The following is a 27,682-nucleotide window of genomic DNA, read 5'->3' as shown; positions in this document are numbered from 1 at the left end:
GCCCATACGAGACGATGTTGAAAGTGGTCCAGAGTTTGATTTTACTGAGCCAACGATGTGAAATGATGCACTCGCAGAATGCTCTGTGTGTTTAGCTTGTTGTCCTTCCCCCGCACCTCCGATTAGCGCGGCTGGTTACGTGCGGTGCGAAAGAAGTTCAACATACGTAGGTACATGACATTTGTGTTCAGCAAGGCCACCCGTGGATTGTGGAAATTCACAGTACTCTCATTTAAATGAGAAATTGAAATGGAACTCCCGTGATACAGATCGCCTTCGCAATAACAGCCCCGTAACCCACAGCAAGGCAATTTGAAGTCATTATTTTGACTTGGCCTGTTTTGACTTTTAGCACAGCGTTTAAAATAATGATCCCATCGGGAGGTGATGTCAATGAAAGGTTTTTGTGACAAACAACCTTTCACAGGCAAGAACTGACACGGTCCCCAGTTAGCGAGAGTGTTTGTCATGGTCGTTTAATTGCCTGCAATCAAACAGCGGCGTCGTTCAACAGTTCCCATTGCACCGGTGACCGTCCTTACAATCGATTACCGCTTACCAAAGCCGGGAACAGGTAAACATAGCCACCTTGATTGAAATGCGTGCTGCGTTTTTCTCCGGGTTCCTCCGGTTGTCTTGCGGCACGGAATTTGAGAAAACAACCCACTGCAGAAGAATCGTTCGGAACAAATAAATCTGTAGACTTAGTGGGACTTTCTTGGGGTAAAGGGCATGGCTGTAATCATTGCGATTGCCTCTGTGTGGCGGGCGCTGTCTTAATTTGCACTGGTACCACGTCTTGTTGTGCTCTGTGAGCCAATGCGTCGCCGTTGTCTTTGGTTATTATTTGCGATGGTTTCTCCAGGCCGTGTGCAAGACCGTACAATGTTGATTTACTGCCAGCAGTGGATATATTAATGCAGAATTGCGCGTGTGAAACCTATTAGTCACGCAGCCCCGTCCTCTTGAGACACGCGCTCACTCACTCACTCACAACAACAACAGGCGTCATTCACAACTAAGTGGCGGTGACGTCACCACAGGCTCCCGTGCCAGGCTAGGTGCACTTTGCGGCCATCGTATGCAAGTGTGGAAAGCTCGCTGCTGGCATGAAGCCGTGTGACAGGAGGAGTGACCGAGTGTTGCTGAAACAAGATTGAAACCCGCCGTTGTTGCCAGATGGATAATGTTTCCCTCTCGTACCTGATCAGTGCAGCGGAAAATCGCATTCAGAGTGTTTATTTCTACTGCAGGAGGAATCCGATGAGCTAAAAAGCTCGCTTTTACAGATGTCCAGTCGGGGCACGGGGTCAGAAACGGTGCTCGTGACCGTGTCGTTTGAGGGCCCTTTCCAAGTGGCGAGAGCCGCCGTCCGCACGAAGTGAAACCGCGGGCCCTGGTTTCTCCCCTCCTCACCTCTCGAGACGTGTGGACAAATGTGTGTTCCTTGTGTGCGGTGTGCGGTGTCGGCTCTCGTGCGGTGCAAACTGCGGCGGCTTCGCGTGTTGTCCCAGAGCGGCTCTGTAACACGACCTCATCCACCCGCATGGAGCGGCGGGGTGGGTGGCAGCGCGCTAGAGACGCGACGCTCGCTCTGCCTCGCGGCGGCAAGACGAGCCCTGGGTTCGATATTCACGACTCTGCCGCCTCTCTCTCTCTCTGTGTACCGAGTCTCTCTCCCTCTGCGTGTACCGAGTCTGTGTGCTCATTTCGCCCGGTTCGGCGTTGGTTTCCTCTGGGTTCTCCTCTTTCCTCCCGTAGCTTAAAACAAAAACTAAAATCCCAAATAAATCACTGGTATTGGCCAATCTTCCGAATGCTGCAAAAATCACCCTCAAATTACTCAATTTGAATCACAAACAAAGCAACATCGCCCCCTCTACTGCGAACGCTTGGCAGGACCCTCCTGAAAACATATTATTGAGACTCATCAAGGCTCTCCTGCGTAAACAATCTTAATAATCTGGCCGCGGGGGCGAAATCTTACCTACCTCGTCGGGTATGCAGGAGGTCGTGGGGTTGATCCTGGCCCTGACGTTGCTTGTTGTCTATTTGGAGTTTGCGTGTCTCTCTCTCTCTCTCTGTGGTCACGAGGATTTTTATCTGGGTCCTCCAGCTTTCCCTGCACATTGAGAATGAACACGCATTTAAAGTATTTGGCTGCTGCTATACATTTCCACGTGATGATAAACCACTTCGGCGAGCTTTCATTTGTGATAGCCAGATCACTTCTGGAAGAGCTATATAGCTCAGTGAGCCTTACCTGTTTAATAAAAGTCTAATAGTGTTAATATATATATCTAGAGTTACACTATGCCGTAGTGCAGTCCTGCTCTTGTCTATCCCGGCCTAACCCAAAACCCTTTATTATGAATAATATTGGTCACAAAAGCCTACGCATTACATCGTGGCTTCTTATTCATTCGGTGTTTATCTACATTTAATAAAAACAACGCATTCATTATTCGAAGCAGACTTTTCTTTGCGCCTGAAGTCCACACACGATTCATTATCACTGCACAGCTCCAGGGCAGAGTTCGTGAAGGCCTCGGCAAGTCTCAACCCTCGTCTTCAGGAGGAGTCTCACGCTCCGTTGGGATGTTTGGCCAAATTCCTTTCTGTTTAAATCATGAGCGTTTAGCTTTTCGCTTCGGAGTAAACCAACGAGAGGGCTTAAGCAGAGAGAGTTGATAATTGTTTTTTTACCCTTCTGCAACAGAACTGACACATTTTTACAAGGAGTCATGTTGGCATAGACCACAATACCTGCAGTCATAATGCAAACAAAAAACAACCTATGTGAGACTAGGCTCTAAGGAAAGCTGTCTCGGGTGTGGACCAATCAACTTCAAGGACAGTGCACATTATCAGAGTTTTGTTTTTTGTTTGCATTATGACTGCAGGTATTGTGGTCTATGCAAACATGACTCCTTGTAAAAAGGTGTCAGTTTTGTTGCCAGATAGAAGGGTAAAAAAACTATTATATTTTTACTGGCAAATGAGGTTCCCATAGCAGAGAGAGTTGGTGTCGTGTTGATCTTCCTCCCCTTTTAAAGGAGCGCAGACAGTTTGAGTTCCATGGCCACAGTCACACTGCTGTGGATTTTGTCTTGAATGAGCCATTCATGAAGTAGATGTGTTTCATCGGCCTGCTGTTCATGTTCTGAAGTGCCACGGTGTTAACTACCTCGCCTGGTATACAGGAGGTCGTGGGTTCGATCCCGACCCTGACGCCTGCTGTATATTTCGAGTTTGAACGTTCTCCCAGTGGTTGCGTAGATTTTTCTCCGGGTCCTCTGGTTTTTCCCTCGACTTTAGGAAACATGCGTTTATGGTATTTGGCTGCTATAAATTTCCAAACGATGAGCCACTTTGTTGAGCTATCGTTTGTGACAGCCACGTCGCTTCTGAAAAATAGCAACATCGCTCAGTGGGCCTTGCCTGGTAAAATACCAAATTGTTCGTGAATAGTTTAAAGCGTTTGATGGTTCCGCCAAGTGTCTTCGAGGGAGAGGAGGAGGGAGGAGGCGGAATGTCAAAGCGAGGAGGTGCGATGTTTTGTATTATTTACCTTTTAAGGCCACAATGTTTTTGATCAATGGGTCGAGTTTTTGTTCTTTGCGCTCACGCACCTTCGATTAGCATCGTCGGCTACGTAAGATGCAAAAAAAGTTTAGCAACAACCACCATTCACCACTTAGCGGCGGTGACGTTACCACGGCGCTTGTACCAGGCTACGTGCACTTTGAGGCCACATGAGGTGTTGATCGCCCCCTCCTGGCAGGAGGTTACGGAACAGACTCAGGTGCCAAGAAGTTCAACGTACACACATCCATGACGCATCAAACACTAAACACTTAAACACCTTTTTTATTTTACCAGGCAAGGCCCACCGAGCTATGCAGCTCTTTTTCAGAAGCAATAGCTCGACGAAGTGGCTCATCAGGTAGAAATTTACGGCAGCCAAATACTCCGAACACATTTTTCTAAATGTGGAGGGAAAAACCGGAGGACCCGGAGAAAAATGCACGTGACAGGGAGAGAAACACGCAAACTCCTGATATACAGCAGCAAGTGTTAGGATCGGGATCAACCCCACGACCTCCTGCACACCAGGCGAGGTAGTTAACATCTCCTAGCCACCGTGTTGGCTATGGCAGCATCGCCGCTAGCGCAGGCGGCGGCGTCACCGAATGACCGATCGATTGACTGAGAGATGGCGCAAGAGGCCGAGTCGTAACAACACCCTTTGGCGGAGAGTGGGGGGCTCCCAAGGTGATGCCACTCCTCGGCACCGCTGCTGGGCCCTCACAATTAATTGCCTTTCAAACTCATTTAATCAGTCAATTAAAACGCATTACGGCAATTAAATAAATATCACTTTCGATAATTGCCACCCGTCCCCCCAGACGGCGAGATAGTGTGGCCAGGAGCGACGCGCTTGGTGGTTGTCCTGAGGGCAGACGGGCAGATCGGACAGATTGGCGAAACTAGAGACAAGACTCACAAGCAGCTGATGGATATGCAGACAAAAAATTGACTGGCTGATCGAGCAGTACGTTTTGTGTTTAGTTTGTTGTCCTTCCCTCGTACCTCCGATTAATTGCTGCGGTTGGCTATGTATGGTGCAAAAGAAATTCAACGGACAGACGTATGTTTAACACGTCGGCTTTCGCGACCAATATCAACCTCTATTATGGATACAGACGTATGTGAATAGGCAGAGTGTCTGAATATAAATGGACGTCTCGACAGGTGACAGTTTCTTGACAGGTGAATAGACATTACAGAGGAAATAGAGAGGCAAACACGCGACCAATATCAACCTCTATTATGGATACAGACGTATGTGAATAGGCAGAGTGTCTGAATATAAATGGACGTCTCGACAGGTGACAGATTGATAATTGGTTCTTTACCCTTCTATCTGGCAACAAAACTGACACCTTTTTGCAAGGAGTCATGTTTGCATAGACCGCAATACCTGCAGTCATAATACAAACAAAAGAACATAACTCTGATAATGTGCACTGTCCTTGAAGTTGATTGGTCCACACCCGAGACAGCTTTCCTTCGAGCCTAGTCTCATATGGGTTGGACCAGATGACGCCAAAAGGCGCACAACTCAAGGACAATGCACCATCAGAGTATGAGAGCTCGGGGCAAGCATCTACACTATGGGGACCTCATTTGCCAGTAAAAATATGATAAAAATATTGCCAGATAGAAGGGTAAAGAACCAATATAAAAATATTGCCAGATAGAAGGGTAAAGAACCAATTATCATATTTTTACTGGCAAATGAGGTCCCCATAGTGAAGGTGACAGATTCTTGACAGGTGAATAGACATTACAGAGGAAATAGAGGCAGACACGCAAGCAATATCAACCTCTATTATGGATACAGACGTATGTGAATAGGCAGAGTGTCTGAATATAAATGGACGTCTCGACAGGTGACAGATTCTTGACAGGTGAATAGACATTACAGAGGAAATAGAGAGGCAGACACGCGACCAATATCAACCTCTATTATGGATACAGACGTATGTGAATAGGCAGAGTGTCTGAATATAAATGGACGTCTCGACAGGTGACAGATTCTTGACAGGTGAATAGACATTACAGAGGAAATAGAGAGGCAGACACGCGACCAATATCAACCTCTATTATGGATACAGACGTATGTGAATAGGCAGAGTGTCTGAATATAAATGGACGTCTCGACAGGTGACAGATTCTTGACAGGTGAATAGACATTACAGAGGAAATAGAGAGGCAGACACGCAAGCGGGCGACGCTGAGATGCTAACTCATCGGCTGGTACACAGGAGGTCGTGGGTTCCATCCCGAGCCTGACGCCTGCTGCTGTATATTTGGAGTTTGCACGTTCTCCCCGTGGTCGCATGGATTTTACTCCGTTTCCTCCGGTTTTTCCCTCCACATTTAGAATCAACATGCTTTTAGAGTATTTGGCTTATATAAATGTCCACGTGATAAGCCACTTCGTTGAGCTATCATTTGTGGCCAGGCTGCTTCTGAAAAAGAGCTACATAGATAGCTCAGTGGGCCTTACCTGGTAAAATAAAAAATAGTTTTTTTTGTTTAACATGTGTACGCGAACAGACATAATGTCAGAAAACCAGATCTTCCTGAAACACACACAGACAGAACACGTTTGAGGAGATTAGGGAGTTTATCAGATGGAAAAAAAGTCATGAGTTTGAAGAGACAGACAGACTTAATTCAAACAGACAGACACATGAACAGATAACTATGCATGAGTTTCAGAAGGTCTGGCAGACAGACATATCAGAATCAGAATATATATTTTTTCAGAATCAAAATACGTATTTATACTGGAGAAATTCTATGAGCTCTAAAGCTATTTTTCACATCTACAAAATATCAGATCAGAAGTGTGACAGACGAACATTCAGGATCTTGCTGACGCGGACGCTCAGGCAGACAAATTGTCAGAAAATTTTGAGTCTGGCAGACAAGGGGTCAGAGACAGACACAACATCAGACAAGCGGTCAGAGACCGACACAACATCAGACTCGGACAGGAGCTCGGAGACGGACACAACAACAGGATGCCAGGAGAGTGTGGCAGATACATTCAACCGCATCGTGCGCATCTCTTCCTAGCGTCAGTCCTAGGCGACGGAGTGGAGCCGACGTGTCCATAAAGCGATGTGAAATGCGCTGGCTGGCCAGCACGGCACTGCTAATGTGTAGTCAGCACATTTCATCAGGACTCCTTCCAGGCGCGCAGACACGCAGATTAATTCACAGCGTACTGGTCAGCTTTTTCAAAATATAAAACATAAGCCAAAGCGATAACAAATTCGACGACCCTGGGATTAAGGGATCCCGCTGATGAATGCTCAGTATAGACGTGTGAGCTGCCCTCTGTACTGTGTGAGCTGCCCTCTGTACTGCGTGAGCTGCCCTCTGTACTGTGTGTGAGCTTCCCTCTGTACTGTGTGTGAGCTTCCCTCTGTACTGTGCGTGAGCTGCCCTCTGTACCGTGTGTGGGCTGCCCTCTGTACTGTGTGTGAGCTTCCCTCTGTACTGTGCGTGAGCTGCTCTCGATACTGTGTGTGAGCTGCCCTCTGTACTGCGTGTGAGCTTCCCTCTATAGCACCCAGAGGTCGGTGACGAAGAGGGGGAACCTAAGGCCAGATGGTGGCCATGGTGGTTTCAACTTTACAACAACTAGGATGTAGCAGGAGGCAGCAAACGATGGCAGAGTGTGGGTGGCATCGGTGGCTCTTGATCTCGTGGTGTATCTGCAAGATGAGAGCCGTTGGTGGCTATACACATCTGGCCGTTCACCGGCATTCGGTGACGCAGGCCTGACTCTGCTAATGAGACACTGAAATGTCAAAACTGGTCCCGAGTTTCCTTGCGTCAAACCAATGCTGCCGGCCGGATGCGTTCCCCACAAGGCCGTGCGTTTGACGGGATGTGTGCGTGTGTGTAATGTAGCGGTTAGCGCGCTGCGCTATGAACCCGGCGACGCAAGTTCGATTCCTACTCACGGCCACCACCAGTGACGATTATCTGAACCGGTCTTAGGCCTCCCCTAGGTCGATTCGGCCTTAAATTAGTACCTGGTGCGGTGTGCAAACATAACCACTCAGGAGACAAAGGCGTGGTGCTGGCCACCCACCCCCTCGTGTGCCGTGACGGCCTTCATAGGTGCTCTTCAACAGCACTTGCCCCTGCAGTCTGTTAAGGCTATACGTGGGGGGGGGGGTCTTTGTCTTTGTTGTGCACGTGTGTGTGTTTGTCTTTGTGTGATAAACAAAGCTACTTTAGTGTGTGTGCGGTACGTGGAGAGACGACCGTGGGAAGAAGGGGCGAGGCGTGTGTCGTGCGCTCGTTCGGGATCTGGCGAACGCGCGACGCGCACTGACCCCCACGGCCTGTCCCGTCGTCGCGAGCGGCGGGGGCACTGCGGGGTACTGATTGGCTGTCAGCCTTCGTTAGGGACAAGCGCACGCATTTACATTGAGCGACCTTGAGGTCCCACTGCTCTGTCTGTCGGCTCCTCTCTGGCTCACGCACGCACCCAGCCACGCACACGCGCGTGGCTGGGTGCGTGCGGGGTCTGCTTCTCTGTGTGTGCGACTTGAAGTCAGAAGCGATTGTTTTTCCTTAAATGAGCATTTCCAAAAGCAGTGGTGGAAATTCCACAATCTTATGGTGGGAGCGAGCCCATGCGTAGAACAACCCACGTTGATGGAGTGGTACTCGTAGTGGTACTCGTTTTATCGCCACGGAGGGATGATGGGCTGAGTGTTGGGCATGTACATTTTTTTATTTTTTATTAGGTAAGGCCCACTGAGCTATATAGCGCCTTTTCAAAAAGTGTCCTGGCTACAAATGATAGCTCAACGTAGTTGCTTATCGTGTGGAAATGTATAGCAGCCAAATACTCTAAAAGCGTGATGTTGATTCTAAATGTTGAAGGAAAACCCGGAGGACTCAGAGAAAAATCCACGTGATCACAGGGAGAGAGAGAGAGACGAGCAACCTCCAAGGATACAGCAGCAGGCGTCAGGGTTCGGATCGAACCCACGAACTCCTGTATACCAGGCGAGGTGGTCAACATCTCGCCACCTCAGCCCCGTAATTCACCTCCCTCCCAGGCAAACCACCTCTGCCATGCAAAGAGTCATCACAATTCAGGGGCGGGCAGATCGTCATGACTGGCTCAAGAGTTGATTTGGGCGTTGGTCTCATTGGTGCGGTCTCGTTAGTCCATGCGTTCCTAAAAGTGCCGCGTTAAGCGAAAGCAATTTTACCATAAATAATGTAACGCTAAAGTGTGGCGGGATGTTGTGCACGACTACTCGCACCACACCGTGAGATGGCGGGACGAATAACTGAGGGTAGGCTGCCGCCTTACTGTATCACTCTGTAACGTAGCCACGGAGCTCAAGAAAGTAGTTCATCGTTGACCGCTCAGAAGCTGCGTTATAACGACACACATTCCGTGTGATAACGCCACGCGTTCTGCGTTATAACGGTGCCCGTTGTGCGAAGTGTTCCCAAATGTAAGAACCGCGTTATGGCGAAAACACGTCCACCTTGTACTACAGGCTGCACTCATCTTGGTCATCCTCACAGGTGTTATCGTGACTCTACATTACGGACGGACGGACTTACGCGACCAAGCGAACGGATAACAACTGGCAACCTTATATGGAAAGCGTGGAGAAGAGGCATACGAGTTGATGTTAGAACGTCGTCCACAATCATAACGTGCTGGCCGGGTGAACGCCCGGTTGCCGCCGCGTACGTTGGCTTGCCAGGAATCGGGATATTTTTCATCGTTTGCAAAAAAGCGTTTCCAGTGAAATGTAAAATAGCGAGGGGTCGCCATCGTTCAGCCCCGCCAGGCGCCGTTTGTTTTGCCGCCGACATCAATTGCGGTGACACGTGGTGCGGGTTCGTGCGGTGATGCGTGGTGTGGGTTCGTGTGCCGTTACACAACGAGCTATTTTGCGCGTGACGCAAAAAAAAAAACGACAATTATGTCTGCAGCTTGCGGAAGAATGGCACACGCCGGGAGATGACATAACACGCTTGTTGCCTACACTGCACGTACAGATGAAACAAAAACAACAATAACATCAAACGTTCAACGTAAAATTATCTGGGCCAACCATCCCAGTGCTGAAATAATTATGAATTGCGATTAGTTTAACACGTAGTAATATTCGGCTTTCGCGACCAATATTATCCATAATCGAGGTTGTTGGGTTAGATCGCCACCACCCGATACAGCCAATTAGTAAGGTTTGTCACGTAAGAAAGACAATGAGTTACTAGTTCAGCACACCGGTGTGTTGAAGAGTAACCCACAATATTTACAATTCAAGTACTGGGCCGTTCCACCAGTCATTACAACCAGCCCCATCAGGCGACAGCCAGAGTTGTGGAGAAATCCTGTTCCAGTCTTATATCGCGACTACACAACACGGTAACATTGTCCCCCCGCCCCTACTGCGAAAATGTTGGCAGGACCCTCGTGAACAGCGCACCTTGAGGCTCATCGAGGCTTTCCCGAGTAAACCGGCGGAATGCGGTCGTAATATTACAGCCATTCTGCCGCTGCAAACGTAATTCACGCGTGCATGTAAACTCGTGACTGGCACCAGACGGGGCCTCGGTGAGACACGTAGCCTCGGTGAGACACGAGACCTCGGTTAGACGCGGAGCCTTGGTGAGACGCGGGTTCTCGATTAGTCATAGGGTCTCGATACGACACACTCTGTCGATTAGACACAGGGTGGCAATTAGACACGGGGCTCCTGATTAAACAGAGTCGTGATTCGACTCGCAGTTCAATTAGTCACACGCTCTCCATTACCACGCGCAGTCTCTGTCAGACAACTTAGAGGCTCGTCAGCTGCCTGCCAAGTCCCGAAGCAACCCCTTCTGCATGCATACTCTACAACACAAAGGCGGGCTACGCTCATTTTGCTGACGTATTTTAGCGTGAGCGACAAGGCGAGTTGTTTTGTAAATTGCCGCGTTTGGACAAAGTCGGTGAGCCAGACGAGGGAAAGGCATTCCGCTACATGGCTAAGCCCTGTGCTGTAATGCAATGGCTCACAGGCAGTCTAGCTGCACAATAGCCTGTGTGCAAGTAGCGCCCTCAGCCTCGTCTTTAACTCCGCTGACCCGGGCGGCGCGTGGTCTTGAGTGCAACTTATTAAGTGCTCTCTGGCAGCACGTGGCGTGTCGTGGCAGGGAGACAACAATCCGGACACAGACTCCAACACTAACCCTCACATAGACCCTCACATAGACTCAACACTAACCCTGCCATAGACCCAACACTCACCCTGTCACTAACCCTGTCACTAACCCTGTCACTAACCCTGACATAGACTCAACACTAACCCTCACATAGACCCTCACATAGACTCAACACTAACCCTGACATAGACCCAACACTCACCCTGACACTCACCCTCTCACTAACCCTGTCACTAACCCTGTCACTAACCCTGTCACTAACCCTGACATAGACTCAACACTAACCTTCACATAGACTCAACACTAACCCTGACATAGACCCAACACTCACCCTGACACTCACCCTCTCACTAACCCTGTCACTAACCCTGTCACTAACCCTGACATAGACTCAACACTAACCCTGACACAGACCCTAACACTAACCCTGACACTAACCCTGACACTCACCCTGACAACAACCCTGACACTAACCCTGACATAGACTCAATACTAACCCTAACATAGACCCAACACTAGGCCTGACACCAACCCTGACAACAACCCTGACACAGACTCAACACTAACCCTGACATAGACCCAACACTAACCCTGACACAGACTCAACACTAAACCTGACACTAACCCTGACACAGACCCCACCAATGCTGTCTGTATGTGGAGTCTCCCTCCATCTCCCTCCTCCTCCCTCCTCCTCCTCTCCACCACTGCGCTCTAATCACACTCGCACCTCGTTAGCGTGTGAGAGGCCCTGAGGCGATCATCTCAGAGCCGGCGTGGCCGCGCGTTTAATGAAGTGGCTCTTCACCGAGTTTTCGGCAAGGTTTGCTTGTGGCTTGGTTGTGGCTTGGTTGTGGTTTGGTTGTGGCTTGGTTGTGGTTTGGTTGTAGCTTGGTTGTGGCTTGGTTGTGGCTTGGTTGGGGCTTGGTTGTGGCTTGGTTGTAGCTTGGTTGTAGCTTGTTTGTGGCTTGGTTGTAGCTTGGTTGTGGCTTGGTTGTGGCTTGGTTATGGTTTGGTTGTGGCTTGGTTGTGGCTTGGTTGTGGCTTGGTTGTGGCTTGGTTGTGGTTTGGTTGTGGCTTGATTGTGGCTTGGTTGTGGCTTGGTTGTGGCTGCATTGTGGCTTGGTTGTAGCTTGGTTGTGGCTTGGTTGTGGCTTGGTTGTGGCTTGGTTGTGGTTTGGTTGTGGTTTGGTTGTGGCTTGGTTGTGGCTGCGTTGTGGCTTGTTTGTGGCTTGGTTGTGGCTTGGTTGTGGCTTGGTTGTGGCTTGGTTGTGGTTTGGTTGTGGCTTGGTTGTGGCTTGGTTGTGGCTTGGTTGTAGCTTGGTTGTGGCTTGGTTGTAGCTTGGTTGTGGCTTGGTTGTGGCTTGGTTGTGGCTTGGTTGTGGCTTGGTTGTAGCTTGGTTGTAGGTTGGTTGTGGCTTGGTTTTGGCTTGGTTGTGGCTTGGTTGTGGCTTGGTTTTGGCTTGGTTGTGGCTTGGTTGTGGCTTGGTTGTGGTTTGGTTGTGGCTTGGTTGTGGCTTGGTTGTGGTTTGGTTGTGGCTTGGTTGTAGCTTGGTTGTGGCTTGGTTGTAGGTTGGTTGTGGCTTGGTTGTGGCTTGGTTGTGGCTTGGTTTTGGCTTGGTTGTGGCTTGGTTGTGGCTTGGTTGTGGTTTGGTTGTGGCTTGGTTGTGGCTTGGTTGTGGCTTGGTTGTGGTTTGGTTGTAGCTCGGTTGTGGCTTTGTTGTGGCTTGGTTGTGGCTTGGTTGTAGCTTGGTTGTGGCTTGGTTGTGGCTTGGTTGTAGCTTGGTTGTGGCTTGGTTGTAGCTTGGTTGTAGCTTGGTTGTGGTTTGGTTGTAGCTTGGTTGTGGTTTGGTTGTAGCTTGGTTGTGGCTTGGTTGTGGCTTGGTTGTGGCTTGGTTGTAGCTTGGTTGTGGCTTGGTTGTGGTTTGGTTGTAGGTTGGTTGTGGTTTGGTTGTAGCTTGGTTGTGGCTTGGTTGTAGCTTGGTTGTAGCTTGGTTGTGGCTTGGTTGTAGCTTGGTTGTGGTTTGGTTGTGGTTTGGTTGTAGCTTGGTTGTGGCTTTGTTGTGGCTTGGTTGTGGCTTGGTTGTGGCTTGGTTGTAGCTTGGTTGTGGTTTGGTTGTAGCTTGGTTGTGGCTTGGTTGTGGCTTGGTTGTGGTTTGGTTGTGGCTTGGTTGTAGCTTGGTTGTGGTTTGGTTGTGGCTTGGTTGTGGCTTGGTTGTGGTTTGGTTGTGGCTTGGTTGTAGCTTGGTTGTAGCTTGGTTGTGGTTTGGTTGTGATTTGGTTGTGGCTTGGTTGTAGGTTGGTTGTGGCTTGGTTGTGGCTTGGTTGTAGCTTGGTTGTGGTTTGGTTGTGGCTTGGTTGTGGCTTGGTTGTGGCTTGGTTGTAGCTTGGTTGTGGCTTGGTTGTAGGTTGGTTGTGGCTTGGTTGTGGCTTGGTTGTAGCTTTGTTGTGGTTTGGTTGTGGCTTGGTTGTGGTTTGGTTGTGGCTTGGTTGTAGCTTGGTTGTGGTTTGGTTGTGGCTTGGTTGTGACTTGGTTGTGGCTTGGTTGTGGCTTGGTTGTAGCTTGGTTGTGGCTTGGTTGTGGCTTGGTTGTGGTTTGGTTGTGGTTTGGTTGTGGCTTGGTTGTGGTTTGGTTGTGGCTTGGTTGTAGCTTGGTTGTGGTTTGGTTGTAGCTTGGTTGTGGCTTGGTTGTGGCTTGGTTGTGGCTTGGTTGTAGCTTGGTTGTGGTTTGGTTGTGGCTTGGTTGTGGCTTGGTTGTGGCTTGGTTGTAGCTTGGTTGTGGCTTGGTTGTGGCTTGGTTGTAGCTTGGTTGTGGTTTGGTTGTGGCTTGGTTGTGGCTAGGGCTGTGCCGTGCGTTCTACCGATTGCTGGCCGTGGTGCCTCCTCCCCGTTGGGTTCCGCTTCTTTGCGCGCCGCTGACATTCTACTGGCGCTCGCTTTCCCCACTCGTGCCGGGAGATCATCAAACGCGGTTTCCTTTATCAAAATAATTGTCCGTCATTTTGTCGATTGCGTTGAACGCGGAAGTGGAAGTCGTTGTTGTTGTTGTTATGATGATGACTCACGTCTGTGCGTCTGTGTCCCGCCGTAGATGACCCAGCAATGTACATCCAGCATCTGGAGGCGAGGGTGCGGCAGCTGGAGGATGAAACCCACAACTTGCTGCAGGTACACCACCACCACAACAACCGCTACCACAACCAACACCGCTACTACAACCACCGCCACAACCACAGCCACCGCCACAATCAAAACCACCACCATCTTGTCACCGTCCGATGTTAGTTTTATTTGACGAAAGACGGGACAAGCAATTCCTGCGATGTCGCCGCTGCATTGGGCGTACCACAAGTTGTTAATTTCTCCACGTCTCATGCGTCTACCCTTCTCTAGAGTCTCAGATTTCACATTAACATCACCACCCTCGCACATTCATCGCGTTATACACAATTCGCGTCGTGAAAACACGCAGCGTTACAGAAGAAGAGGCCGCATGGTCAAACAGACCCCCCCCTCCCCCCCGTGATGAGCTTAGCATGGGGGGGGATGCCTTTATCCAGCGGTGAAGTGCTGTCACGGAAAAAAAAAATCCAAAAGGAGGGACGGTTGATTGAATAGCAGCAGCGACACGTTTCACCTCAACTAGAAAATGTAGTAAATAAGTAAATAAATTCCCGTACTAATATTCTATTTTCCCCGGCCGGCCGGAGTCGCTCGTCACGACATCGCTGGTTTCCGTGGCAAGTGTGGAAGGGAGAGGCCCCTCTGTGACTTTGTTGGCATCGTCTCCAGCCTGCCGACGTGACGGCACTCACACGCGCACCGGGAGCCCGCTGCGTGTCCTACGGATCAGGATCTTTATCGATGCTGGAGGAATCCGATGAGCTGTGAAGTTGTTATTTTCTTCTCACAGACGTCCGCTGGTAGCGGCGTGGTGACGGTCGCGTGCCAAGCGACGCTCCCAAAGTCGGGGACAAAATACTGGAGTCTGTGTGTCTAGACAGGAGTCTGTGTGTCTAGACAGGCGTCTGTGTGTCTAGACTGGAATCTGTGTGTCTAGACTGGAGTCGGTGTGTCTAGACAGGAGTCTGTGTGTCTAGACTGGAGTCTGTGTGTCTAGACAGTGTCTGTGTGTCTAGACAGGAGTCTGTGTGTCTAGACAGGAGTCTGTGTGTCTAGACTGGAGTCTGTGTGTCTAGACTGGAGTCTGTGTGTCTAGACAGGAGTCTGTGTGTCTAGACTGGAGTCTGTGTGTCTAGACTGGAGTCTGTGTGTCTAGACAGGAGTCTGTGTGTCTAGACTGGAGCTTGTGTGTCTAGACAGGAGTCTGTATGTCTAGACTGAAGTCTGTGTGTCTAGACTGGAGTCTGTGTGTCTAGACTGGAGTCTGTGTGTCTAGACAGGAGTCTGTGTGTCTAGACTGGAGCTTGTGTGTCTAGACAGGAGTCTGTATGTCTAGACTGAAGTCTGTGTGTCTAGACTGGAGTCTGTGTGTCTAGACTTGAGTCTGTGTGTCTAGACTGGAGTATGTGTGTCTAGACATCTGTGTGTCGAGACAGGTGTGTGTAGATACTATGTATATACCGAGTTGTGACGATGTATCCGTCTGTCTGCTTGGTTATCATGAGGTCTAAACCTTTTTTCGTATAAATATTTGTGCATTCAGACGGAACTTTGCATCTTTATTAATGCATTCCTTCACATCTGCACGAGTGTCTAGACACCTGTTTCACTTCTCTGTCTTTGTGGCCACATCTCTTCCATGTTCTGATGGTCTGTCGGCGTTTCCCCCACAATCCCGTCGTCGTTGGCGGCGCGTCGTGGGACTGGTATCCGGCCCGCGGCTCGGCCCAGCGGGAGCCCGATTGCCACCCGTTGCGGCGGTTCATGGCTTCCGAATCCGGCAGGCCGCCCTGGTCAATGCTGCGGCCGCATCGAACCGTCAAACGACGCGTCAAAGAAGACTCCCCATGGCAGACGTTGGAAAATAACGGCTTTTGAGAGATTTTAAAATGACACTGCGAGTGGCTCAATGGGGATCACAGCAGCAGCAGCAGCTACATCAGCAGCAGCTACAGTGTCTCGTACGGTGATCCTACTGCAGGCTGTTGTCTGTGAAACGTCACGCCTTGCTCTTTGTGTGTATGTGTGTTGAACTTCTTTCGCACCGTGCATAGCCAACCGTGCTAATCGGAGGTGCGGGGGAAAGACAGCGAACTAAACACAAGCGAATGCTTTGTAAGAACGTCACAAAAAAAGAAACTCCAAAATCGTCGTCATTATTATTGTTACTACGTCTAGACTGCTGTCCACCCATGCCGCTCTACAAAGGCACTCCACAGACATTTAAGCTCCAACTCGAGTTTCCTGCATCGAACACTGACTCTGGCCGATGATTATTTGCAAAGGAAAGACCAGCCGTGCGTAGGCGGCGATAATTAAGAAGATAAAAACCCGCAAAATATAAATACTCATACACGCGAAGGCATTCGCAAAACAAACATCCACAATGCAACGAGCCGACGGAAGGCTGGAGCGTGGTGGTGGGTGACGTGAGCGCGAACGGAGAGAGAAAGACGTCTCGCGGGATAGAAGCGGAGACAAAAGCGCCGCCTCGGCGCTCAACAAAGGGTGGCGGCGAGATCCGCGGCGGCGGCTCAGCGGGGACCACCGCCGGCTGCCGCCTTGTCCAATTCCGTGCCGGACGCGGGCGCTTCCAACTCCCCCTCCTCCCCTCCTGCGGTACGAAGTTTCCTCCCATCCCTACCGCCACCTCTGCCACCGAGTCCTCCCAGCTTGTTAGTCTGCCGGTTCGTTAGTCAGACGGCTCCTGAGCCAGCCGGCTAGTGAGTTGACAAGCTCGGTAGTCGCCTGGCTCGTTAGACGGCCGGCTCATTAGCCGACCGGCTCGTTAGTTGGCCGGCTGGTGAGTTGGCAAGTTAGGTAGTCGGCTGGCTCCTTAGCCGGCCGGCTCGTGAGTGGGCCGGCTAATTAATTAGCGAGTTGGTTGCTTAGTTGACCGGCTCATTAGCGGGCTGGCTTTTTCGTGGGCTGGTTCGTCAGCGGGCCGCCTCGTCAGCGGGCCGCCTCGTTGACGGCGTGAGATGAAAGGGCCGCGTTGTTTTGTGTTGACGCGCCGTGCGGGGTTCCTCTCTGCGGGTTTGTCTGCGACGGATGAAAGATGAATTAACGGATTTAATCACCGGAGACTTCAGTGCTTTTAACGCGATCGCCCACATTAATCCCTCTAATAACGCGCAGCATGAATAATGCACGCAAGCCTTCGCAATTTCACATGCGGCTCATGAAAAGTTAAACAACCGGCTTTGGTTGAGACGCCAAGGCCGCTGTTAACGACGAAACGGTTAATCGCTTGGAATCAATTGGCGTCTCGTGAAAAAACGTATTTTGTTGCCATTCTTAACCCGGTTGAGCAATGGGCGTCGCGTCTTCACCAGACGAAGAATAATTTCGGATCTCTCGCAAAGCAACGGCAGCAGCGTGACCCCTGCTGTGTGGGAGAGCGGCCCGCGGAAGCGAATAATGCAGAGCTACCTCCGAGATCCCCTCGTCGAGTGGGCCTCCATTCCACGCCGCGTTGGGGGGCAGCACTTCCCCCACTCGGCCTGCCTGCCGCTGAGAGTTTGCCTCGATGTCGAGTTTGATTTTCACCACCAGCGGGGCTCTTGAATAATTTAATGTGGTCACCGTGAGCCTGCGCTCATGAGGAGTGAAAACAAGGAGTCACTTTGTCTTTGTAACACACGGTAATACAGTATAATCCCGCCAGGGGAAAAAGATGCTTGGATCGGTTTAAATCGCTGGGTTTCCACCGCACCGTCCCATTGATATGTATGTGATGGCAAGATGTCGTCTACCTCGCTTGATGTACAGGAGATGGTTGGGAGTTTGCATGTCTCTCCCCCCGTGGTCTTGCGTGGATTTTTGTCCGGTTCCTGCGGTGTTTCCCTCCAAATTTAGAAGCATGCGTTTAGATTATTTGGCTGCTGTAAATTTCCACGTGATAAGCCACTTGGTTGAGCTATCATTTGTGATAGCCAGGTGAAATACAAAAAGGTTTTGTTTATTAGTTTAGACTTGAGAGTGTTTTTGGAAAATCAATGGATGAGTTTGAGGTTAGTTTATTTATTTTAACCATTTTAGTTTGTTTAGTTTAACCAGGTTAGTCAATTTAGTTTAACCAGGTTAGTTTGTTTAGTTTAACCAGGTTAGTTTATTTAGTTTAACCAGGTTAGTTTGTTTAGTTGAACCATTTTAGTTTGTTTAGTTTAACCAGCTTAGTTTGTTTAGTTTAACCATTTTAGTTTGTTTAGTTTAACCAGGTTAGTTTGTTTAGTTTAACCAGGTTAGTCTATTTAGTTTAACCAGGTTAGTTCATTTAGTTTAACCATTTTAGTTTGTTTAGTTTAACCAGGTTAGTTTGTTTAGTTTAACCAGGTTAGTCTATTTAGTTTAACCAGGTTAGTTCATTTAGTTTAACCAGGTTATTCTGTTTAGTTTAACCAGGTTAGTTTGTTTAGTTTAACCAGGTTAGTTTGTTTAGTTTAACCAGGTTAGTTTGTTTAGTTTAACCAGGTTAGTTTGTTTAGTTTAGCCAGGTTAGTTTATTTAGTTTAACCAGCTTAGTTTATTTAGTTTAACCAGGTTAGTTCATTTAGTTTAACCAGGTTATTCTGTTTAGTTTAACCAGGTTAGTTTGTTTAGTTTAACCAGGTTAGTCTATTTAGTTTAACCATTTTAGTTTGTTTAGTTTAACCATTTTAGTTTATTTAGTTTAACCAGGTTAGTTTGTTTAGTTTAACCAGGTTAGTTTGTTTAGTTTAGCCAAGTTAGTTTATTTAGTTTAACCAGGTTAGTTTGTTTAGTTTAACCAGGTTAGTTTGTTTAGTTTAACCAGGTTAGTTTATTTAGTTTAACCAGGTTAGTTTATTTAGTTTAACCAGCTTAGTTTATTTAGTTTAACCAGCTTAATTTATTTAGTTTAACCAGCTTAGTTTATTTAGTTTAACCAAGTTAGTCTATTTAGTTTAACCATTTTAGTTTGTTTAGTTTAACCAGGTTAGTCTATTTAGTTTAACCATTTTAGTTTGTTTAGTTTAACCAGGTTAGTCTATTTAGTTTAACCAGGTTAGTTTGTTTAGTTTAACCAGGTTAGTTTATTTAGTTTAACCATTTTAGTTTGTTTAGTTTAACCAGGTTAGTCTATTTAGTTTAACCAGGTTAGTTTGTTTAGTTTAACCAGGTTAGTTTGTTTAGTTTAACCAGCTTAGTTTATTTAGTTTAACCAGGTTAGTTTGTTTAGTTTAACCAGGTTAGTTTGTTTAGTTTAACCAGGTTAGTTTGTTTAGTTTAACCAGGTTAGTTTGTTTAGTTTAACCAGGTTAGTTTATTTAGTTTAACCAGCTTAGTTTATTTAGTTTAACCAGGTTAGTTTGTTTAGTTTAGCCAGGTTAGTTTGTTTAGTTTAACCAGGTTAGTTTGTTTAGTTTAACCAGCTTAGGGTTGGAGAGGCCAGGGTAGGTCTAACTTGCAAGAGTGACGTGGGCTGGGTTCGCCAAAATAACAAAAGTTTAGAGAAGTAGGAACAATGAAGTGATGAACTATCGGAGCAAAAATCTACCAAATAGGAATTATAAAACAGTGCAAATTATAAAGGAATTTTAAACAAAACACATTTCCCAAAACACATTAAAAGTAAACAAAGTTGCAAAAACATCAAAATGAATACAGGATGAAGTGTGCACGAGTATACAGGTTATATATATATATGTACAGTATATACATATGTTGGCTGGATAAAACTAAATTTCGATTTAAAGCTTTCGTGACTGCAGGGATTCATCTTCTTGGTTCTTTCGGTAAAGTCACGTAGAAGGGAAGTAATAAAATAATAAAAATAAAACATAATAAAACAATTCTCACGACGTTTCGGCCACAACGCAAGCAGCCGTCCTCAGGTGAAAACCAGGTCCGTCGAGGCGACAGAGTCTGAATGGAACAGCACACGAGCTTGGAGCATATATATAAGCTGGGCGCTTATATATATGCTCCAAGCTCGTGTGCTGTTCCATTCAGACTCGGTCGCCTCGACGGACCTGGTTTTCACCTGAGGACGGCTGCTTGCGTTGTGGCCGAAACGTCGTGAGAATTGTTTTATTATGTTTTATTTTTATTATTTTATTACTTCCCTTCTACGTGACTTTACCGAAAGAACCAAGAAGATGGATAAAACTAACTTTGTATTGCCAGAGTTGACGAGTCGTGGCGTCGTTGTGGTCATATCACCAGAGTCGTAGTTGTGTCACCAGAGTTGTGGTGCGGTTATGGTTGTGTCACCAGAGTCGTGGTTGTGGTTGTGTCACCAGAGTCGTGGTTGTGGTTGTGTCACCAGAGTTGTGGTTGTGTCACCAGAGTTGTGGTGCGGTTATGGTTGTGTCACCAGAGTCGTGGTTGTGGTTGTGTCACCAGAGTCGTAGTTGTGTCACCAGAGTTGTGGTTGTGTCACCAGAGTTGTGGTGCGGTTATGGTTGTGTCACCAGAGTCGTGGTTGTGGTTGTGTCACCAGAGTTGTGGTTGTGTCACCAGAGTTGTGGTGCGGTTATGGTTGTGTCACCAGAGTCGTGGTTGTGGTTGTGTCACCAGAGTTGTGGTTGTGTCACCAGAGTTGTGGTGCGGTTATGGTTGTGTCACCAGAGTCGTGGTTGTGGTTGTGTCACCAGAGTTGTGGTTATGTCACCAGAGTTGTGGTGCGGTTATGGTTGTGTCACCAGAGTCGTGGTTGTGGTTGTGTCACCAGAGTCGTGGTTGTGGTTGTGTCACCAGAGTTGTGGTTGTGTCACCAGAGTCGTGGTGCGGTTATGGTTGTGTCACCAGAGTCGTGGTTGTGGTTGTGTCACCAGCTTCATGGTGCTGTTGTGGTTCCCGTGTTGCAGCCGGCTCCCATGACCCCGCGGTGCCCCCCCCCCCCCCCCCCCGCTCTCCCACAGAGGCCGTCGGCGCTGGAGGCCGCGCGGCTCGACAAGAAGGGGCCGGGAGGCCCGAGGCCGGTGGACTCGCCGCGGCCTTCACCTCCCACACAGCACCGCGAACTCGGCCAGCCTGTGAGCTCTCAGACACACACACACACAGACACACACACACACAGACACAGACAACAACAACAACCGCCATTCGCCACTAAGTGGCGGTGACGTCACCACGACGCTTGTGCCAGGCCAAGTGCACCTTGAGGCCACGTGAAGTGTCGAACGCCCGCTGGCAGGAGGTCACGGGGCAGACCCAGGTGCCACGGGTCGACTGACCGAGATGACCGAGACGACTGGCTGATGCACCACCTGTGCCCCCTACTGTGCCAACTTGCTGTGCTTTAGCCACCCGGCGCTCCGCTCGTTGTTGTGAGCGTCGCTCCTCCACCCTCCGTTGTTGTTGGAGGGCGACTGCCTCCAACTGCCCAGTAGCGTCCTTCACGAGCCTCCTCCACTGAGGCCGATCTTGACACCGCTGGTACCAGTCATCGGCAAGTCCACTCAGCTCCACGTCCTCCTGTACCACATCACTCTATCTCTTCTCTAGCCCGTGCCGCGCCCGTTTAGCCCCCTCGATCCGGCCGAACAAAAGCTGTTTAGGCATGCGGTGGCTGGGCACACACACACACAGACACACACACACACACAGACACACACACAGACACACACACAGACCAGCAGAAACACAGACGAACCACATTAACACAGGCACACGGACACAATGCAGAGATTCTGCACCACTGCACTCGCCGCGCCCTGAGCTTTGCTCGGAGCGCAGCCTGCATCACAAGCCGCTCGTGTCAGATCCACTTAATTGTGAACGGCTGTCCGTGTGTGAGCAGCAGTGCGAGTGTGTGAACGGCTGTCTGCGTGTGTGAACGGATGTCTGTGTGTGCACGGCTGTCTGTGTGTGTGAACGGCTGTCTGTGTGTGAACGGCTGTCTGTGTGTGTTACCGGCCGGTCAGGTCAGTTGTGCCACCACCGGTGATTGCCGTGGGTTTATGACTGCCGAGGTAAGTGACCATAATCGATTGTTGTTTGCAGTGGGCGACGGTGGTGATGGTTGTGGTCCTGGTGGTGGTGTGGCTAACAGCAGTGACGATTATCTGAACTGGTCATGGGCCTCCCCTAGGTCAACGCAGCCTCAAATGAGTACCTGGTGCGGTGTAAACATCGCCACTTAAGGAGACAAAGGCGGCCGGGCGTGGTGCTGGCCACTCCCCACCCCCTCGTGTGCCGTGCCGACCTTCATAGGTGCTGCTCGCTAACAGCAGTTGCCCCAGCAGTCTCTTAAGGCTACACGGGGGACATTTTTCTTTGGTGGAGGTGGTTGGGAGAGTGAGCAAGGGGTGAAGAAGAAGGGCGGGTGGTGAAGATGGATAACAGCGAAATTGCCGTGACCGACCCGGGGTCAAAGAGAGAAGCGCCGCTCCCACGCGTCTCCCCCCCCCCCCCAGCGTCTCCCCCCCACACCCCTCCCCGGGATTAACGAGCTCGTCGTTAAGCACCGATGAGGACACGGCTTAATGAGCTCGCTAACATCTATCCGCTCGCCCGATCGAAATCGATCCTCGCTCTCACGGCACAGCCAGCGCATGTTTTGCGTTCGGGGCGGGTCGACGCGACGGTTCGTCATCACGTGCACAGTCCTCGCCAATCCACTGCTGGATGAGGGCCTCCCCCACCCCACCTATTTCCGTGCCAAAAACTCCCCAATGTGGAAATGACAGCGGATGTGCTGCCACGCTCCTTGGAGCCGCCACTCGTCGGCGCCGCCAGGCTCACTACCCCAGCTCCCCGTTGTGGGCGATGCTTGAGGGTGACAAAGTAGAGCAGCACTCGCCGCTTGTAGCAGAGGTTCGAGTCGGGCGCTAATCGATGGTGTTGGGTGATGGACAACAAACTAAACACACAAAGCCGTTTTAAAGAAATTAGTTTTCCACACTGCGGTGTGTATGAACCGCGAAAAGCCGCCGGTTATTTTACCAGGCCCACTGAGCTATGAGCTCTTTTTCCAGAAGCAACCTGGCCACAAATGATAGCACAACGAAGTGGCTTGTCACGTGGAGAAGTACAGCAGCAGCCAATTAATCTAAGCGCGACCATGGGGAGAGAGCGAGAGAGACACGCAAACTCCAAATATACAGCAGCAGCAGCAGGCTTCGTCAGGGTCATGATTCTAGATTTTAAGCTTTCGTGACTGCAAGGATTCATATTCTTAGGTTTTTTTCGGTAAAGTCACGTAGGTAAAACATTAAAATTAATAAAAGGAAAATAAAATAAAAATCACGACGTTTCGGAGGCAACACAAGCTTCCGTCTTCAGGTGGAACCGTCACAGCCACGACAGCTGTATCAAGTAAATGAGAGATTGCAAGAGCTAATAGGGTCATGATTGACTACCATGCGCCGTCCGCTTGCCAGTGGACGTTGAAGATGCCATGACGCCATTCGAAAAGAGGAGGGAAATGATGCCGCAAGTCACTCGATTTAGATTAAACATCATTCAGACACTGTCTTTCCGACAGCCCTGTTCTTCACCTGAGGACGGCTGCTTGCGTTGTGGCCGAAACGTCGTGAGAATTGTATTTTATTATGTTTTATTTTTATTATTTTATTATTTCCCTTCTACGTGACTTTACGGAAAAAAACCAAGAAGGTGAATCCCTGCAGTCACGAAAGCTTTAAATCGTGTTTTAAGATTACACATCGCAACGTCGCCCCCCACTTACGGGCAGACTCACGCCCGATTATTTATGAAAGTGTTTTTCCCGGTTTGAGTTCACTCTGGGTCGGCAGGGGGGGGGTGCGGCAGGGAGGGGGGCGGCGCGGTGAGTAACGACTGTGCCACAAGAAGCACCCGGGTTCTGTTCCCAACTCTGGCTTACCTGGTAAAATAAAAAAAATTGTTCAGTTTTATTTGTATAATTTTAAGTGATTCACTTACCTTTCCTATACTTTGCACTCCGAACATGTTTGTTGTTGGAACGTTCTGACCCTGTGCCCTAGCTGGGCATCTGTGAAAACGCACTTCACAGCTCATCAGATTCCTCCGATATGAATACTCTGAAAGTGTAAGAACCAAGAATATGAATACTCTGATTGTGATCTCCCTGTACGTTCTCCCCATGTTCTGCATTGGGCATCCTCCGGGTTTCTCAGTTTCCTCCTCCCATAGCCAAGAGACAGCAGAGGAGGAGGAGAGATTGCCAGACTTCCCCCGCACCTCCGATTAGCACTGGTGTCTACGTGCGGTGCGAAATAAGTTCAACATACAGACACGCATCCAGATGCCCCGAGGGTGGTTTCAGACAGAGTCACGCAATTCTACGCACACCTGCCTGCCCCGATGATGTTCAGAGCGTGTCTCTGATGGCAAAGTCAGATAGCGTGCGGGCGGGCGGAATAATTGCGTTACTCGCCTGGCTCTCGTCACCGCGCGCGCTTGTGGCTTGCGATGACGTCCTCGCTGCTGCAGAGTTTCGTTTATATTCGTGCTGGCAGAGTCACCGATGGAGCCCCCCCCCCCTGCACCCCCTTCCCCCCGCGAGCCTTCGCGTCGAGGTTGGTGGTCCAGATGTCATATGAAGCCCCAATTAATGGACCCCAAACATTTTTTTTCTCCTTTGCTTATTCATTTCTGTTTTTTATAAAACTTATTTATTTCAGGTGGCCAATACCAGTTCCGTCTGCTGTTGAAGATGTTCGAAAGGAGTTTTGTGAAAGATTGAACAATAATGATGATATTTCATCAAGTTATATCACTTACATTACATTACACACCCCATTGGGTACACAAATATTGTAGTTTTAGATAATTAAATGGGTGCCACAAGACATCTGGACCGCCCTGTACATTGCAGCCCCGAGACGCTGTGCCTGGGTGTCTGCCCCCCTCTCTCCTGCACACACATGGGCCCTGGTTATCCGCTGCTGGATGAGGGCCTATCCAAGCCGTACATGGGCCGTGAGCGGTGTTTGACCATACTTCACTGCGCGGGCCGCCTGTCTTTCTGTGCGTGGCGGTTAACGTGTTCAATCGCTAGCCTGGTCCGCCTGTCTTTCTGTGCGTGGCAGTCACCGTGTCCAAGCGCTAGCCTGGTCCGCCTGTCTTCCTGGGCATGGCAGTCACCGTGTCCAAGCGCTAGCCTGGTCCGCCTGTCTTTCTGTGCGTGGCGGTGACCGTGTTCAAGCGCTAGCCTGGTCCGCCTGTCTTTCTGTGCATGGCGGTCATCGTGTCCAAGCGCTAGCCTGGTCCGCCTGTCTTTCTATGCGTGGCGGTCATCGTGTACAAGCGCTAGCCTGGTACGCCTGTCTTTCTGTGTGTGGCGGTCACCGTGTACAAGCGCTAGCCTGGTCCGCCTGTCTTTCTGTGCGTGGCAGTCACCGTGTCCAAGCGCTAGCCTGGTCCGCCTGTCTTTCTGTGATTGGCAGCCACCGTGTTCAAGCGCTAGCCTGGTCCGCCTGTCTTTCTGTGCGTGGCGGTCACCGTGTTCAAGCGCTAGCCTGGTCCGCCTGTCTTTCTGTGCGTGGCGGTCGCTGTTCAAGCGCTGTCCAGGCTCAGCTGCGCTCAGCTTCCGAGATGTGATGAGGACAGAGGCTTTCGATGAGATTTGGTACAAGGCTGTGCGTGTTTCTCACAGGGGCGGTTCGCGTGGCCGTGTGATCTAAAGCGCGACAAAAGGATAGAGGTCCCTGTTTTTTTCTTTTAAAGCTTTTTGTTGTTGTGGTTGTAACGGTGCTATCAGCATCGGTATCCATTTGTAAGTCTCTCCGAGCAGTGCAGCTGTTTGCGTGAGCGAGCGGGCCTGCTGCGGGAGTGGACATCACAGAGCTTCCTCTGAGATGCCCCTTCTTCAAGTGACCTCTGAACCACACACCAGCCAGGGGGTAGGGGGGGGGGGGAGGTCAGCACTCTCTCTCTCTCCCGCCTGCCCGGCCCCCGAGAGCGAGGCTCCTCGCACGTCGATGACAAACTATTCTCAACGTAACGTGATGGGTTTGTCCGTGCAGTCGTTCGTGTGACCAGGCTGAGACCATTGACTCATTAGATAGACTTGAGAATCTCACTACAGGGGGTTGCCTGGATTCGAACCCAGGATCTCAGTGGTGCCAGCTCATCCCACTGACCTCTGTGCCATCCTCCGGCCACCTGAAGGAGGAGACAGCTTCACTCTCCGTGACCTTTCGAGGCATCTGGCAAAAGAGAGGCGGGCGATGGCCACGGCGTCGGTCGGTGTCGGTCAGCTCCTGAGGCTTTGTCTCAGCGCTAGGATCAGGGTAGCGGGGTAGCGATCCTAGCGTGCTAGGATCGCTACCCCCTCGTGCGTGTGGGGGTTTCTCCGCTCGACTCTGCTTCACGCAAAGCGATCAACCGATTTTTTTTTATTTTTCTCTAAAACTGAAAACCAAACTATTTATTTTATTTCACCCGGTAAGGCCCACGCTGAGCTTTGTGGATCTTTTTCAGAAGCGACCTGACGATCACAAATGACAGTAACTTATCATCGTGTGGAAATTCATGGCAGCCAACATCCTCTAAATGCGCGATGTCAATTCCAAATAGCGGAGGGAAAAACCGGAGGACCCGGAGAAAAATCCACACGGGGAGAGAGACACGCAAACTCCAAATATAGAGCAGGTGTCAGGGTTGGAATCAAACCAACGACCTCCTGCGTGCCAGGCGAGGTAGTTAACATCTCCTAGCCACAGTGGTGCTCTCCTGCAAAAAAAACCTTTGAAAAAGTATGCACTGTTTTTTTATTTTCAATAAAAACCAAGACCATGAAAAAATCTCGAAAACAAATATTACGAGCTAAAGGAGTGGTTGGAAACGCCTTGGGGAAGTCACGGCTTTTCAAAAACATCCCCCGAGTCATTGTGTGACATGAAGGCGCGCGAGAGTGGCAATCAGACGGAAAACTGTTACTGCGGTTGTGTCGCTTCACCCCAGATTACGATGCACCGCCCCCCCCCCCCTCACAGCGGACGTTAACGTCGCCCCTGCGGCATCGTCAGCGAGAGGCAGCCCGTCGCGTGCCGGTGCCACGGGTCCAGAATTATCCAAATTAGGAAGTCGCCCGCAAGGCGCACGTCGTGCGCTTCTGCAGTCCCCTGGAACTCTTCCTCCCAACATTAGGAAGCCACTGGATCTTTTTAAAGAATCTAGATTATTTAATCTAAAAATGAGAACTAATTTCTTGAGAACTGCTTTTTGCGTTTAGTTTGTTGTCCCCCCTCCCCCCCCGCACCTCCGATTAGCACGTTTGGGTTGATACGCTGCAAAAGAGGTTCAACATACAAGTTTCACGTTTCACGTTTAATGTATTAGGTAGAGCCCTGTGAGCCATGCGGCTCTTGAGTCGGGTGCAACCGCAACAAACACAATATGAACGGAGAACATCTTAAAGCGATGACGCGCAATAGAAACATCCTGGGATAAACCAGCAAATCTTCCAGAAAAAACAAACACCGTATTACAACGCTGTGTGCAAAAATCCCAGTGTGATGCAAGTCAAACAATAACAACCATAAGACAATTTAGATTCAAGTTATCAGTCCAACTCCGCACTTCCGCAAGAAACGTGGCTTAACCATATGTTTTCGAAATCACCAAAAAATAGCTATAAAATACAATGTAACAACAGTAATCATAGGAACTTTGATTCAAATGTAACAATAAACGATATCCACAACGTAGTCATCATCACCATCATCCCCTACAGGCCGCCTGACGCCTGCGTCGCAGGCCTGGTGCCGAGTCAGCGCGTGCCGAACAGCATCACGCTCCAAGTTTTACTAATTAGTAAATTAGACCGAAAATTACTCAACTTGGGTGACTACCAAATGGGCTTTGT

At 49.5% G+C, this 27,682-nt stretch overlaps 1 protein-coding gene across 3 annotated transcripts in view; it reads left to right on the top strand.

The window, feature by feature from the left end:
• LOC133356306 (coiled-coil domain-containing protein 85C-A-like) overlaps nt 1-27,682 on the top strand; it is a 75,709-nt gene that overhangs the window by 35,198 nt on the left and 12,829 nt on the right. For all 3 annotated transcript variants that reach the window (XM_061573757.1, XM_061573755.1, XM_061573756.1), the window contains exons 2-3: nt 13,871-13,947; nt 20,787-20,900. In XM_061573757.1, the coding sequence (XP_061429741.1) occupies nt 13,871-13,947; nt 20,787-20,900 (191 nt within the window). The remainder of the gene's footprint in view (nt 1-13,870; nt 13,948-20,786; nt 20,901-27,682) is intronic.

This window comes from Lethenteron reissneri, chromosome 53 (genome assembly GCF_015708825.2).
Source record: "Lethenteron reissneri isolate LAM-NWPU_2019-01 chromosome 53, ASM1570882v1, whole genome shotgun sequence".
NCBI classification, from domain to species: Eukaryota; Metazoa; Chordata; class Hyperoartia; order Petromyzontiformes; family Petromyzontidae; genus Lethenteron; species Lethenteron reissneri.
Note: the sequence above shows the minus strand (reverse complement) of the source record. Positions and strands in the feature narration are given on the sequence as shown.